This window comes from Stegodyphus dumicola, chromosome 2 (genome assembly GCF_044657685.1).
Source record: "Stegodyphus dumicola isolate Sdum_Otavi_A_Nest chromosome 2, ASM4465768v1".
NCBI lineage: Eukaryota > Metazoa > Arthropoda > Arachnida > Araneae > Eresidae > Stegodyphus > Stegodyphus dumicola.
The window spans coordinates 212,162,261-212,178,169 of NC_140769.1; the positions used below are offsets into that span (position 1 = coordinate 212,162,261).

The 15,909-nt window shown below is 32.6% G+C and overlaps 2 protein-coding genes across 10 annotated transcripts in view; one reads left to right on the forward strand and one right to left on the reverse strand.

Moving 5' to 3' along the window:
* The window catches only part of LOC146998828 (uncharacterized), a 168,552-nt gene that overhangs the window by 71,496 nt on the left and 81,147 nt on the right, over positions 1–15,909 (reverse strand). Inside the window, exon 3 of one of the 5 annotated variants that reach the window (XM_085811710.1) lies at positions 11,556–11,618. The exons of the other annotated variants lie outside the window; for them this stretch is intronic. Coding sequence (XP_085667836.1) covers positions 11,556–11,618 — 63 coding nt within the window. The remainder of the gene's footprint in view (positions 1–11,555; positions 11,619–15,909) is intronic. 5 annotated transcript variants of the gene reach the window in all.
* LOC146998829 (alcohol dehydrogenase class-3-like) overlaps positions 1–15,909 on the forward strand; it is a 116,868-nt gene that overhangs the window by 30,820 nt on the left and 70,139 nt on the right. For 2 of the 5 annotated variants that reach the window (XR_015039752.1, XR_015039751.1), the window contains exon 6: positions 3,412–3,617. The exons of the other annotated variants lie outside the window; for them this stretch is intronic. The gene's annotated coding sequence lies outside the window, so the exon portion shown is untranslated. The remainder of the gene's footprint in view (positions 1–3,411; positions 3,618–15,909) is intronic. 5 annotated transcript variants of the gene reach the window in all.

The following is a 15,909-nucleotide window of genomic DNA, read 5'->3' on the forward strand; positions in this document are numbered from 1 at the left end:
CTTTAAAAATTTATAAAGCACTTAAGAATCGGTCACTATCGACTTTGTCAGATGAAAAAAAGGTATCTTTTTCCACAAGTCATGGTTGGTTTGAGAGATTTAATAATATTTAAACAAAGGCATTCTTTACATAATCTAAGATTGAAAGGAGAAAGTGCATCTGCTGATTCGAATGTAACAACAATATCCAGCAAAATTTGCTGAAATCAATTGCCACGATCTCCTACATTTCTGATCAGATCTTCAATGCTGACGTGTCTACGTTGTTCTGAAAAAAAAAAAAAAATACAGTCAAAAGTCGTTAATCCGGACTCGTCGGGACTTCGGCGATTCCGGATTATCGATTTTTCCGGATTATAGATCATCAGTTTAAATCTCGTAAGATGGCATGCAGAAATTCTAAAATTAAAAATATGAAACCGTAATTTATGAAATAAAGAACAATTATGATCTAAAGGGTATCAAAATTTACAAAAAAAAAAAAGCTTAATATTTATTTGTTTACTTTATTAAACATTTCTTTCAATGTAAGTTGTTTAAGTTGCTTCATTTTATGTGATACTAATACTTTCTCTTTAATTCTATAAACAGACATAATTTCTTTTCAGTTAAAGAGTTCTGCTGTTCAAGTCCCGTTAATTGCTGTGCCGAGAATACCGACTAACTGGTCAATGGAAATTTTTTCGTTTTCACTAACCTCTCTGTCACATTCTTCATGTCTTTATCCATTTTTTTCAGCAATTTCACTTTTTGTTTGTTGGACATTGAAACATACTTTCGTTTTGTAGATCCTTTGGAAGTTCCAGCATCGGAAATTCTATTTGACATAATCGAAAGTTCAAGTTTACTTTTATAAAATTGCTCTTACAGTCTGCAAAAAATAATAAGCGGGATCCTATTCGAAGATTAAGGAACAACGCAATCATTAACATTAACTGAAATAGATAATTAGATAATTTTAGCCTACACCGTCCGTTATACATTAAACGCGCAGGCGAAAACGTATTCTGCGCTTGCTCACACGCATATGCGCAGTAGTCAAGTTCTTACGCGCTCGCGTAAAACGCCTGTGCTAACGCGGCACATGCGCAGAAAGTTTTTAGCTTTGAGGTCCGGATTATAGATCATTCCGGATTATAGGTGTCCGAATTAACGACTTTTGACTGTACCTTGCAAATCAGCTAGTGGTCATAAGGTAGTGAAAAGTCATACAATTTTTTTCTGTTGCAATGCTTCAGGCAATTATATAATGAAACCATTGGTTATTAACAAATCAAAAACACCATGTTCATTTAAAGGAACAAATATAAATAACCTTCCCTTTTATTGGATGCCTAACAGGAAAGCACGGGTCACTGCCATAAGGTTCAATGAATGATTTCTTACCATGTTTGTCGCAGATGTCAAAAATTATTTAGGTAAAAAAGGATTGCCTTTTAAGACTCTTCTTTTAATAGATAATGCACCTGGTCATCTTCAAAATTTACAACACAAAAAAGTAGAAATAGTCTTTTTGCCCAAAAAATACAACTTCTTTATTACAGCCATTGAATCAAGTAATATTTTCTGGCTTTTACAACATTGTGTATATCAAACAAACCTTTAGGTATATTTTAGAAAAAATGGAGAATAATGAATCTTACTCTTATGGATGCTTGGAAGAAATTTACAATCTTAGATTGTGTTGGACTGTCATATACTCAGATTAAACAATCAATGCTCAACGCATGCTGGAAAGCAATACGCTGGATGTTGCTAAAGATGAGAATGATAGATTACCATTAGAGTGTGAATATTCTCAGATCACTAAATTGGCTCAAACTGTAGTAGGAGAAGGTTTTGAGGATTTAGCTCAAGCATATATTAAAGGAATAATGGTTGATGAAGAACTAAATGAGGATGAGTTAGTTAACATGATTCATGAAACAAATAAACATGATGAAGACCAATCTGAACCAGCTGCATTCACAGCTAAAGTCATCAGTGTAGGACTTGAATTGGGAAGAAAATTAGGTAATCATTTTTTACAATATGACACAAATGTCGAATGAAATCTCCGATTCCAAGGGGAGCTTAGTAAGTGTTTAAATCTATATACGGATGTTTAAAAAGATTTAGGGGGACAAAAAAACAACAGGCAATTGTTAATTATGGATTTCATCATGAAGTCTAGTCGATGTGAGATCTCCCCTAATTTATCATCTATTGAAGCAGAATTGTATCACGAATACTCAAGTGATGAAAGAGACATCATACCAATCAAGAAGAAAAAACTAATAATTCATGAAAGTGATGTCAGTCCAAAATCAACTCTAAATATGAGAATATTTGTAGAAATTTCCTGTTCTTTCAATTCGAGCCACAATTTTTCATAAATGCTACATACTTTCATTACATTATCAGGTTGCATACTTCTGATGTCTGTGTAATTTATTTAATTGATGATGTAATTTATTTAATTGATAACTAAATATACTCGATTATGTTTTCACAAGGCTTGCTAATGTTTTTTTTTAAATAACACGAAAATAATCATGCAATGCAATAAAAATAGAACATCATTTTCCTGCCTCAGAATATACTACTAATAACAGGTTGTTTAAAGAGCAAAATATACAAAATTTAAATTAAATAATTATTTCCTTTTACTCAGTTGAATATACATTTAATTCATAAACATGTATATGCAGATAAAATTAGCTATGTCAATAAAGTTCTGCAAAGAATAATGAACGTGATCCTATTAGTTAAGTGTTGCAACTTTATTTCATATGAAATATTTTCTATATAGTCATTCCTTAAAAGTAGTCTCTGAATAATTAAACCAATTAAATTTGTTTCTAAATGTACTTGGGTTAATTGATAAAAGCAAGGCTTTTTTTTAAATGGCAAGCTGATTTTTAATTGATTTCATACTTAGATACATCATTATACATACATTAATAAAATAAATAAAATTCTAATTATGTTAGGGCAGTTTCCATTTTGCTGGTGTTTACTAAAGAAAATTTTACAGATAGCATTTTTAACAAAAACGCTGTTTATGATCATTTAAGATTTAAAAATAAATAAATAAATAAATAAAGAGAGAGAGAGATTATTTTGTAAGTATTCATCAAGAATATTTCTTCCAATTTATGTTTTCGAAGAAACGCCTTTATTACACCAAAGTAAAAAAAAATTATCCCTCTACCAAAACTTAAATCTGTATCGATTAAAAAAGAACAGTAATGCGTATTTAATAAGAACACAGGAATAAATTGTATTAAAACTCAAATCTATTTGTAAATTGTTCTTCTCTAAACTTATGCTTTGAACCTGAAATATTTTGAATGAAATAGTGCTTTTTTATTTATTTTAAGACTTGATCTATTTTAAATTTACCTAAAATACCTAAAATAATTATTTTAGCTTTTCAAGAGTTTCTTTTACATTGCTGAATTTGATGAAGGTGTACAAACGGTGCCAAATTCTTGGTTTTGGGCTGATATGGATAAATGACATATGTAATATGAAAAAATGAATCAAACTGAACAAAATGATTGCATCACATCAAGCCCCAGATTATTGAGAACTTTGGCAATTTCACCGGGTTCTCTAAATTTTTGCATCGACAAGTATGATATTTTCTATAATTATGTGTTCTTGTTGCTCATTTTTCTCACTGTATAATTTAGAAAGCTGAATAGAACATGGAAAATGCTGTTATGAATGACATCAGTACCAAAATATTTTTAAAATATAGTAACATCTCCATTTTTAGTACTTTTATCCATAAATTATTAGTACGAGTTGGTAGTTTGGTTTTTGAATCTTAACATTATTTTAATTACCAGACTAGTTGTTTAAAAATAGGAATGCATGTATTAAAAAATTCAAAAATTAACAATCATATCAGGATATAATATATATTTGCTTTAACATTTAACTGCATTTTTTTATACAAATTTGATGCTCTCAAAATCTATTCGGTCACCTTAATTTTGCAGTGGAAAAATAATGAAATAGTATAATCCTACAATTCGAAACCATAAAAATTCTATTTGATTTATTTATTGAATAAATTGTTGCAAAATATCTGAAATTTGCAGAATTTTATAAAATAATGTAGCCATGACTGTTAATTTAATTTTACATCAAATATTTCGATAATTATACATGAGCAAATAAATGCTGCTAGAACATTTAGATGTTTAATCTAACATTAAACGATTATTTAATTCATTCTTTTTGCTTTATGTTAAATTATTGTTTATGAGTGATAACGGAAATTTAAAATTTTCAGTGAAAAAGGCATAGAAAAGTTAAAGTTGGCTATGAAGTTTTCAGACATCGAAAAGTGCAGAATTTGGTGCGGAAACAACAAAAAAAAAAAAAAAAAAAAACACCAGCGATTTAAATTCTCCGATTCTTCAGATGAGTAAAAAAAGTAAACAAGTAAAAAACAGTAAAAAAGTTCTATAGTAAAAAAGCTAGCAGAGCTGTGCTTGCCATTGCTACCAGAGTGCACACAAGGAAAATATTTTCAACCAGAATTTTCTGCATCTGTTTTAGCTAGTCCTCACTGCAAATCTGAGGACTAATACTCCAAAAGCAGGCTCATCAGAAAGACCCAATAAAGGTTTCGTACTGTTGCATTCCTATACAGGTTCATGCAATTTGGAGTGATTAACGATGACACTTAATAAACACACAATGTATTTGCCAGTATTATTCAGGACATCTCCAAAAACATGTTTACAGTCGTCCAAAAACTGCGACAAGCACATTGAAACAATCAGCAACAGAGCCTTTAGGCTGTAACAGTGAAGACAGCTTCACAGCAAAGTGCTAGAGTACAGCTCCCGACTAGGTTCAGTCTTCTCAGAACTCGACGTACTGTCGAGATTCTCGACGCTACAACTCGCGATGCACTCCACAATAAGCACTAGAATACAGCTTCTGACTCAGTTCAATCGTTCTTGGAGCTCAACACACTCCAAGATAAGACTCGATGATGCACTAACTCGCGATACATTAAGAGACTCTCTCTACGCACTCCCCAATCAACTCAATACTAGACTGAAAATCAACTCGATAGACTCGAGATACTACTGCTACTCCGCATACAGGCAGGGTTTATATAGCTTTTAGCATGCATTCGAGAACATTCTAAGTCAAACCAGTAAGAACTCGTTCTAAATGGTTCTCCATCCGTCTACGGCATATTGCCAATTTCGCTGAAAGATGTTGCCAAATGGGTGATTTCTCGCCAAATCTAGCAAATCCTAAACCTGCTTTGTGGGAAATCTATCTTACCGCAGCTGGAAATTTTTTAACAGTAACTTTCTGAATTTGCCAATAGTCAATTTTTTAAAAGTGTTCTGTTTTCAGGTTTTTAGAATAATTATGTAATAAAGACACAATAACACGCCGAATAAATACTAATTCAGAAGTCAAACAACAAAAATCAGCGTTATATTTACAAAATTTTCACAGTGACTGTTTACTGTGAAAATTTTGTAAATATAACGCTGATTTTTGTTGTTTGACTTTTGAATTAAATATGTAATACCCTGACCTTTTCTCTTCCGCAGAACTTCAACATCTAATCTTAAAAAATTTAAATTCTTTATCTAGATTACAAATATTGCAAGAAAAGGTGGAGTTGCAGAAAACTCCTAACTGTGCAATCAACCGAAAAATTCAGAATTAAATATATTCCAATTAAAAACTGAATTAGAACTTCAATTTTTAGAGAGAATGTTTCTCAACAACATAGCTCCTGTGGTATTGTAAAATAATATTTTACATTAATCCTAATAGTTTTTTTTTTTTTTTATTTTTATTTTATTTTATTTTATTTTGTTTACTTTTTGCACACATTTTCATTTTATAAAGTAATTTCTGTTACGTTTTTGCTTAAATGAAATTTTCTATTTCAGTATTATCTTATTTTCTTTATATAAAAACTAACTGCATAAAATGTACTAAAATACAAATATGGAACTCAAAGCAATGAAAACGTTATGATTTTATAAATAAGTTTCCATTACATTTGCATTTTATTTTGAGGAAAGTTAGATTTCTTGAGTGTTCTGTGAAGTTGAAATAATTTTCTTAAATGATAGAATAAGAAATCTTGTTGGTTATGCATTTATAGATTAAAGTCAATTTTTATTTATATATTTATTTATTTAGGTCAATGAATTGAAACATATTAATGTTAAAGGAGACTAACGTAAACATATTAATAGTAATCGTAACAAATATTTTGAAGTGATGTCGGACACGCTAGCCGAAGAGTACAGTTGGGTAAGTGAAAAAAAAAAGGGGGGCATTTAAATCCCTGAAGTTATCATAGGTTATTTTACATAAGTCAACATTTATAAATATATTTTTATGTACATCATCATTTACAAAATATCTTGATAACTTACATTACGTATAATATGAAATCTGCCAAATTAAGTCACACCCAGCACCCGTAGCTCTCAGCCTGAGTCAAATCTTAATTATTCAAAAAATCGAATAAAATAAGACCAGACTTCCATGAATAGTGCATAGTGCTACTAAATGCATATGTGACCATCCCAGAAGAAATAAAGCAGGTAGATATTAGCATCTGGAAAGATATCCCAATGCATGAAGGAAGAGTAATATATTTAGTGTATGAACCTGTTATGTCAAGAAGACTTTAAATGAATTAGAAGACAACATAAAATAGCAGTTTTATCTGATCGCAAATGTTTAAAATGTTATTTAAAATGTCTAACTTTTTTTTATTCTTAAAATGATGTTTAATCCTCATTTGTTCTGCTATTTAATTTTTATGATGTATTGTTACTTAGTTTGTTATCTATCCACTTGTCAGTAATTGAGCTGAATTAAGTAAAGCTTTGTTCTTTTACATTATATTTTACCGCTCGATCAGGCCGACTGCCGTACCAAAGCACTCGGGTTCGAATCTCGGAAAAGGTTCGGGGGTTGTAAATGCATAGTGTCTGTGCATCATGGGGGCACCCAAAATATGCTGCAAGCCGAAAAGTTCTTTCAAGAAGCTGATCGTAGGGAAAGAGAACTTGAAAATCCTTGGACTCGTCCTCCGTGTGATAGTTGCATCGCAAAAATGTTATGGTTTTTAATTAATTGACTTCCTGTTTAAATATGCAGTAATTATAATTAAAAATTCACAAGTAAATTTTCCATTTAATGTATTTTTTAGAGATAGTGCAAACTCATCTCCCTGCAACAATTGAAAAGAAAGGTGCTACTATAACAGTTAATCTCAAAAAGGTTGGTGGGTGGTAAATGTATAGTGTCTGTGCAGCATGGGGGCACCCAAAATATGCTGCAACAAAGTTGCTACTACACTCATGTCCATAAATTAAGGATAATTCGGAGTCACGCGGAAATCGAACTCTAAAATATACTAAAATATCACCTGTAACATCACAACACACATCTTCAAGAATCATATGCAAATTTTAGGAAGTAACCAGATGACACCGATGGTACTTCACAATGACGAGAATGTAAGAAAGTGATATATAACGAATACAGGCAAAGAAGTAAAATTGTTCGCAGGCACTTTATAAGCATTTCAGTGCAATAACCAAATAGTTCGCAGGGGCTTTATAAGCATTTCAGTGCAATAACCGACAAAGGACGCATTTGGATGATTTTTTACGTGGTAGAATTATCGGCCGTCTGGAATGTGGGCGTACCCAACTGGAAGTATCAGACAAACTTGGAATTGCCCAGAGTGTCATCTCCAGCCTTTGGCAACGATTCCCAGATGATGGTAATGTGAGTAGACGTTACAGCACAGGTCGCCCCAGAGTTACAGCGCCGAATAAGGACCGGTATTTGGCAGTTACTGCCAAAACAAACAGGTGGAGCACAGCCTGAGACCTGCCTCGTCAGCTCTCTTCAGCCACTGGTACGACAATTTCAAGGCAGACCGTGTACAGACGCTTAGGGCAGATTGGTTTATATGTTCGTAGACCTGTCAGATGCGTTCCACTTACTGCAACTCACTGTCGCCTGCGGTTAGCCTGGAGTAGAGAGCATGCACTGTGGACACCGCAACAGTGGGCTTGTGTGATGTTTTCCGACGAGTCCAGGTTTAGCTTGCAGTCTGATTCTCGCCGGACTTTCATATGGAGAGCTCCAGGTATTCGTTACCACCAAGAAAGCATCATTGAACGACACCGTTACGGTGGTGTAGGAGTGCTCGTTTGGGGTGGAATTATTCTGGGTTCCAGAACTGACCTTCATGTTCAAATTGGAATCATGACAAGCCATATCTATCGGGACGTCATTCTGGAACAACATGTACATTTGTTTCGGGGTGCCATGGGCACACAATTTGTTTATGGATGACAACGCCAGTCCTCACCGTGCAAATATCGTAAGCGAATGCCTTCAATCGTAGGATATCACCCGTACAGACTGGCCAGCATTCTCACCAGACTTGAACCAGTAGAACACGTGTGGGACATGCTTGGCCGACGAGTTGCAGCCCGTCAACGTCCTTCTACATGTCTAGCGGAACTTCGGAGTGCATTGCTTTTTGAGTGATGTAATATCCCCCAAGATCAGATCGATAATTTGATACTCAGATGCCTAGGCGTTGTACGGACTGTATTGCATCGTCTGGGAGACATACAATGTATTAACAATCAAACCAACCATGTAATATTGGTTTTTTGTAAATAAGTTTTTTTTTTTTTTTGGTAATTTGCTCCAGGGAGAAAAAAAAATCGCTAATTTTTTTAATAATATCAAACATATAGCATCTGTTTTTGCTCTTTACCTTTTGTTTAATAAATAAGCTTTACAAATAAGTCAAATTTGTTTTGCTTCTAACTTTTCCTTTGCCTGATTTTGCATTATCCTTAATTTATGGACATGAGTGTATAACAGCGAGTACTTTTGTGTACAGAAGCTGTCTTGAAAGCTTAGAATCTAAAATTTTAAGTTTGTATTTGTTTTTACTGAATTGTAAGTATTATAAATTCATATGTTTGGAAGCGTCCGAGTTTCAAAAATAATAAAAGTATAAATGATAAATAATAAAGCTTCAAAATAGTAAATCAAACAATCATCAAAATGTTTAGTACCTATTTAAAAATTTGGAGCTTTCTTTCAATTTTAAAGTAATTTAAAATTTAATAAATAGCTTTAAAACTCTTGCCAGTCACTGCTCATCTCAATGCATATAATAGCATTATAATTTTTTATAATAATAATGCATATTTTGTTTAATTTCATGAGGCTGAAGGAGACATTGTAAACTTATATTATGAATACGAGTCATATTTTGTAAAATTCGATGAAAGGCCATTCGAAAAACATGTATACATTGACAGAATTGCCGATATAAATAAAATATGTTATTAACAATATTAACTTCTTATTAATTAAGAAAAGGCTGCATTAAATATATTAAAAGGATCTTTTAAAATTTTTGCAGGAAATGAATTTAAGTTTCTCTTAAGTGAATGGATATTTTTATATCTTTATTACCGTATTTGCAGGCGCATAAGGCACATCCCCCTTTTTTTATACACATTTCATTATAATGAATTTACAGTATTTTAAATATAAATACAAAGTAATACTTTATACCCACAATTCATCTGGGGAAGAGCTTTTAATTTTCTTCATCAAAACCTAAACACTCATCACCATAGCTAAATGAAAAGTCACTTGAAACCTCTCCTAAATCAGCATTCGAGTCCTCATACAACAGATTGTCCTCTGTACCATCCAGTGTATTAATAATGCCACACTTCATACATGATTTAACCTCTGCCTCTGTTTTCACAGCATCCCAAGATGCTTTGACCCATTCACAAACTTTCCAAATGTTAGGCCTTCCCCTTCTTCTTGATGGTGTAACCTCAAAATTTGAAGCCTGCATCCAGCTTGCATGCTTTGTTACAGCAATTTCAACATTGTTTTTGAACCATAATTTGCCAACAAACTTAAGAAACACCAAACAGTTGAAATTTCCCACACTTAAAAGTCGTTCGCAAAAATTGCAGTTTTCATGCCAGATGCACATTTACTAAGCTCTCCGTAACTGTAATATTCCCACACATCGCAAGGAAACAAGAAAAAAATCACATAACTCCAAAAAAAGAGGAAATTTCCAGAAATTAATGCAATCAAAAACTGAGTATCGACATACAAGATGCACCTCCTTTTTTTCCCGACTTATTTTCAAAGAAAAACAGTGCGTCTTATACACTAGAAAATTTGCTATTTAAAACTTTCTTACATTTATTGGAAAACAAATTGTTTTATATGCTTAATTTCATTCACATAACTATGCTCACTGTAGTTATTGGCTATACTAAATATTTGAATGAAGAAATGTAAGTTTTATTTGCACAAAAACTATTAGCATGTGTTTTATAGCAATACACACAAGTACACAAAAGTGATACACAAAAACTATGAGCATATAGTTTTATAGCAATTTATGAGAGCCAAGTTTTACATAAAAATGTAAATGAATCATAAACGCATCTGTTATATAATTTCAATACAATGAGATATAACAATAATCACTGAGGAAATCTGATATGATTGTGATGACTATATTCAATAATTAAAAAATTCCAAAGATTCCAGTAAGATTTTAATAACTGGAAGAGTAACTTCTTACTGGATCAATAAAACGCTTTTCTGCTGTTATCAGTTTTACTGGAGGAGATGTCTGAAATACTGCTATTGCGACATTATACTGATTAAACTAATGTAACACTGTGCGACACCCACACAAATCTTTAAAGCAGCAATTCTCAACAGGTGGTACACAAGATAAAAAATAGGTGGTAGGCAAAGAAACAAAGTTCAAAAATTCTATGAAGAAAAAAAGAACAATTGTTAGAAAATTCCTGTGATTGCACTTCCACTGAAGATTTCATAAATAACAACTTTTGGCTACACCGAAAAAAAGAATTTAAAGGCATTTCAAATAAAGCTAAATTTTTATTGCCTTTTCGCACAACCTATTTGTGTGAACAAGGATTTTCTTCCATGTTTTATTTGAAAAATAAATACAGAATAAAATTAAAAGTGGATCACATTTAAAGCTAAGTGAAATAAGGCCAGACAAAGAAATTGATCTCTCTTAAACAGGCCCAAATTTTACACTAAATTTAAGTATATAACTTAAATTTTGATAATTAAAATGGTAACCAATTCTTAATTAATATTTTTTATGTGTGCCTATTTAATACAGATAGCCAATAGCTTGTGCAAATGGCAAAACATTTATTTTTTCTATTTATATTGAGAAACTGAATAAGTATTATAAAATGTACAATAATTATACTGGTTGTACTAAGGTTTTTAAATTTTTGTTTAGATGGTATGTGTTAGTCAAAAGGTTGAGAACCGCTGCTTTAAAGCAATTAAATTTATGTCACTTTGTGAAGTTATACAAAAGTCGCAGTGTGACATTAACATCATTATCGCAGCATGACTTTACTACCATACTCAAAGACAAAGAAGCAACAATAACAAAAAAAAGAAGCCAAGAGAAAAAATTGGTATCTTACCTCTCAGCCTCCACATCCACAGGGCTTGTTTGCTCACATCCTCTTCTTGGGCGCTTCGCATTCCTATAATAAACAAAAATAGGTACAATTTTATTACCGAGACCATAATAAACCACAGTGACAGTACATGCATAAAAGCACCAAACTTGGCACACACATCCATTTAAATCATAAATTGACATCACATAAATTTAGATACTTCTAAATGCAAGTGAATTATGACTGCACATAAATTTAGATAGCTCTAAATTTTAATTTACCACTGAAATACTGGTATACTTTTTAAACTTTTTAAAAGTGCATCGAATCTATCTATTTAGAAATTGCCAGAGATGAAAAATTTGCAATAAAATTTTGACAAAGAAAAGGCATCATTCATGATTGTGTGTGATTATGACAAAGCCTCAAGGGCTATCTGCCTGTGCCTTTGTGGAGCACTTTCTAAGGGAAACTGGCTTGTATACACGTTACACATGGGGAAAACCACGAAAACGCCCAGCCCGTTCCTGGGATTCGAACCTCGGACCGACTACCAGCGTTCGGTGACTCCACCGCTCGGCCGCTGGTGGGCCTCATTCGTGATAGAAAATTAGGCTTAAACTATAGTCCAAGAACCATGAAATGAAACCATTTCATCGATAACTCAACAACTAAATGGCACCTTTAATCTTCTAGGTGTATCTACGGATTATTTCGTATTGAAAGATGGCTTTCCAAATCACGACACGCAGAATATTCTTGTCAGATTTTGATAAATACGAAATGGTTTCGAATGAATGCGGCAACTGGCAGTAGGGAAATAGCAATCAATAGAGAAAGATGTTACAGCGCGAGGTTCATAAATAAAAACCTCGTATCCAGCCACACTATCTGCCGACCTGTAGGCGATTTTCGTGCCGAAACCGAAAAATACTAAGAAGCCTTCGACCGAAAGCTTTGTGTATGCAAAAAGTTTGTGAAACAAAATTTCTTCTATAAAATAAAATGCAATTTGCACTGAACCCATGAATTACTTTTAAAGAAATTAATATCACCTAATTTACAAATAATTTCTTTTAGCATGGAATAAATACTTAAACAGGTATCTTACAATTACATGAAATAACGTAATCTTTAAAGGCATTGATGTATACAATATAAATATTTGCTTGTTATTTTATGAAATAACAGTGTCTGGGAAGCCCACTCAAATATCCTGTAGAATTTTAACAAATTATTTTATAGGATACAAATATGCATCTGTTTTTTTATGAAATATGTGAAATTCATGCAAATAAAATTAAGGATTATGAAATTTATTTTAATATAAATAACTCTGCAAAAAGAAATATTCAGGAGACTTTATTCCCCTTATTTTCCTATTATTGTCATCATAAAAAAAATAATAGCATTTATCTTAAAGATAATTAGCTTATTTAAAAAATACAATCTGTAAGCACTTTCTTTAACTCGATATAAGATCCATTTATTTTAAATACTTTTCTAAAACTTTTTATAAAAAATAAGAAAATAATGTAAGCACAAACCTTGTGGTTGAAAAGTTATGCAAACCTTGGGTTCAGTACCCCTCAAATAAATAATGAAAACAATCTCAGATTTTATAGGATAAAAATTAGGTCCAAACGGGCAATTTTTTTCATTTACAGACAATCATTAGATGTTTGGGCTAATGCTACTTTGGACTAAAAGTATTTAAAAGCTACAATTTCAGACAGACTGTCTTGCACACTTAAAATACAAATGTTTTATTAATTACACTGCTTGCCTTAAAAATATGTTTCTTAATCAAAAATTTGCTAATTTTTTATAAAACATAAACTAATACTTATAAAAGAGCCTGAGGCAATTTGTTACAATTAATTAAATTGTTCAACGTTGTTTAATGAATTGTTTAGGCGGTCAGAGCCGGAACAGCTAATGAAGTTTATGAGACTGTGATATTACTTTCGGTTTTGTGAAATGAAGAATTACATAGGATACTTTCAGATTGAAGTTCTGTAGAAACAAAAAAGTAAGTACCATCCCTCTTTCTGAAGCTCTTTATTTGTTTATTGACTTTTGGTAATTAAAAGGTCACTAAAGGAGATATCAGCGAAAAAACATACATCGAAAACAAAGTTAAAACAAAACGTTGCCGACAAAAATATCCAAAGAAGTGATTTGGAAGTGCTGAAGAATAAGTTTAAAGTGTTCGAGACAAAGATAAATTCCAATTTCGATTCTTTGTTCGGGTTATGTATTGAAGAAAGTGCAGTCAAAAGTCTTTAATCCGGACATCCATAATCCGGAATGATCTATAATCCGGACCTCAAAGCTACAAATTTTCCGCGCATGCGTTTACGCATATGCATAATACGTTTATGCATGCGCGTTTAATGTATAACGGACGGTATAAGCTAAGCTAAAATAATCTATTTCAGTTAATGTTGCAGATTGTGTTGTTCCTTAATCTTCTAATTGGATACGGCTTATTATTTTCTTTTAGACTATTAGAGCAATTTAATAAAACTAAGTTGGAACTTTCGATTATGTCAAACACAATTTCCGATACTGGAGATGATGGTAATGTGAGTAGACGTTACAGCACAGGTCGCCCCAGAGTTACAGCGCCGAATAAGGACCGGTATTTGGCAGTTACTGCCAAAACAAACAGGTGGAGCACAGCCTGAGACCTGCCTCGTCAGCTCTCTTCAGCCACTGGTACGACAATTTCAAGGCAGACCGTGTACAGACGCTTAGGGCAGATTGGTTTATATGTTCGTAGACCTGTCAGATGCGTTCCACTTACTGCAACTCACTGTCGCCTGCGGTTAGCCTGGAGTAGAGAGCATGCACTGTGGACACCGCAACAGTGGGCTTGTGTGATGTTTTCCGACGAGTCCAGGTTTAGCTTGCAGTCTGATTCTCGCCGGACTTTCATATGGAGAGCTCCAGGTATTCGTTACCACCAAGAAAGCATCATTGAACGACACCGTTACGGTGGTGTAGGAGTGCTCGTTTGGGGTGGAATTATTCTGGGTTCCAGAACTGACCTTCATGTTCAAATTGGAATCATGACAAGCCATATCTATCGGGACGTCATTCTGGAACAACATGTACATTTGTTTCGGGGTGCCATGGGCACACAATTTGTTTATGGATGACAACGCCAGTCCTCACCGTGCAAATATCGTAAGCGAATGCCTTCAATCAAAGGATATCACCCGTACAGACTGGCCAGCATTCTCACCAGACTTGAACCAGTAGAATACGTGTGGGACATGCTTGGCCGACGAGTTGCAGCCCGTCAACCTCCTTCTACATGTCTAGCAGAACTTCGGAGTGCATTGCTTTTTGAGTGATGTAATATCCCCCAAGATCAGATCGATAATTTGATACTCAGATGCCTAGGCGTTGTACGGACTGTATTGCATCGTCTGGGAGACATACAATGTATTAACAATCAAACCAACCATGTAATATTGGTTTTTTGTAAATAAGTTTTTTTTTTTTTGGTAATTTGCTCCAGGGAGAAAAAAAAATCGCTAATTTTTTTAATAATATCAAACATATAGCATCTGTTTTTGCTCTTTACCTTTTGTTTAATAAATAAGCTTTACAAATAAGTCAAATTTGTTTTGCTTCTAACTTTTCCTTTGCCTGATTTTGCATTATCCTTAATTTATGGACATGAGTGTATAACAGCGAGTACTTTTGTGTACAGAAGCTGTCTTGAAAGCTTAGAATCTAAAATTTTAAGTTTGTATTTGTTTTTACTGAATTGTAAGTATTATAAATTCATATGTTTGGAAGTGTCCGAGTTTCAAAAATAATAAAAGTATAAATGATAAATAATAAAGCTTCAAAATAGTAAATCAAACAATCATCAAAATGTTTAGTACCTATTTAAAAATTTGGAGCTTTCTTTCAATTTTAAAGTAATTTAAAATTTAATAAATAGCTTTAAAACTCTTGCCAGTCACTGCTCATCTCAATGCATATAATAGCATTATAATTTTTTATAATAATAATGCATATTTTGTTTAATTTCATGAGGCTGAAGGAGACATTGTAAACTTATATTATGAATACGAGTCATATTTTGTAAAATTCGATGAAAGGCCATTCGAAAAACATGTATACATTGACAGAATTGCCGATATAAATAAAATATGTTATTAACAATATTAACTTCTTATTAATTAAGAAAAGGCTGCATTAAATATATTAAAAGGATCTTTTAAAATTTTTGCAGGAAATGAATTTAAGTTTCTCTTAAGTGAATGGATATTTTTATATCTTTATTACCGTATTTGCAGGCGCATAAGGCACATCCCCCTTCTTTTATACACATTTCATTATAATGAATTTACAG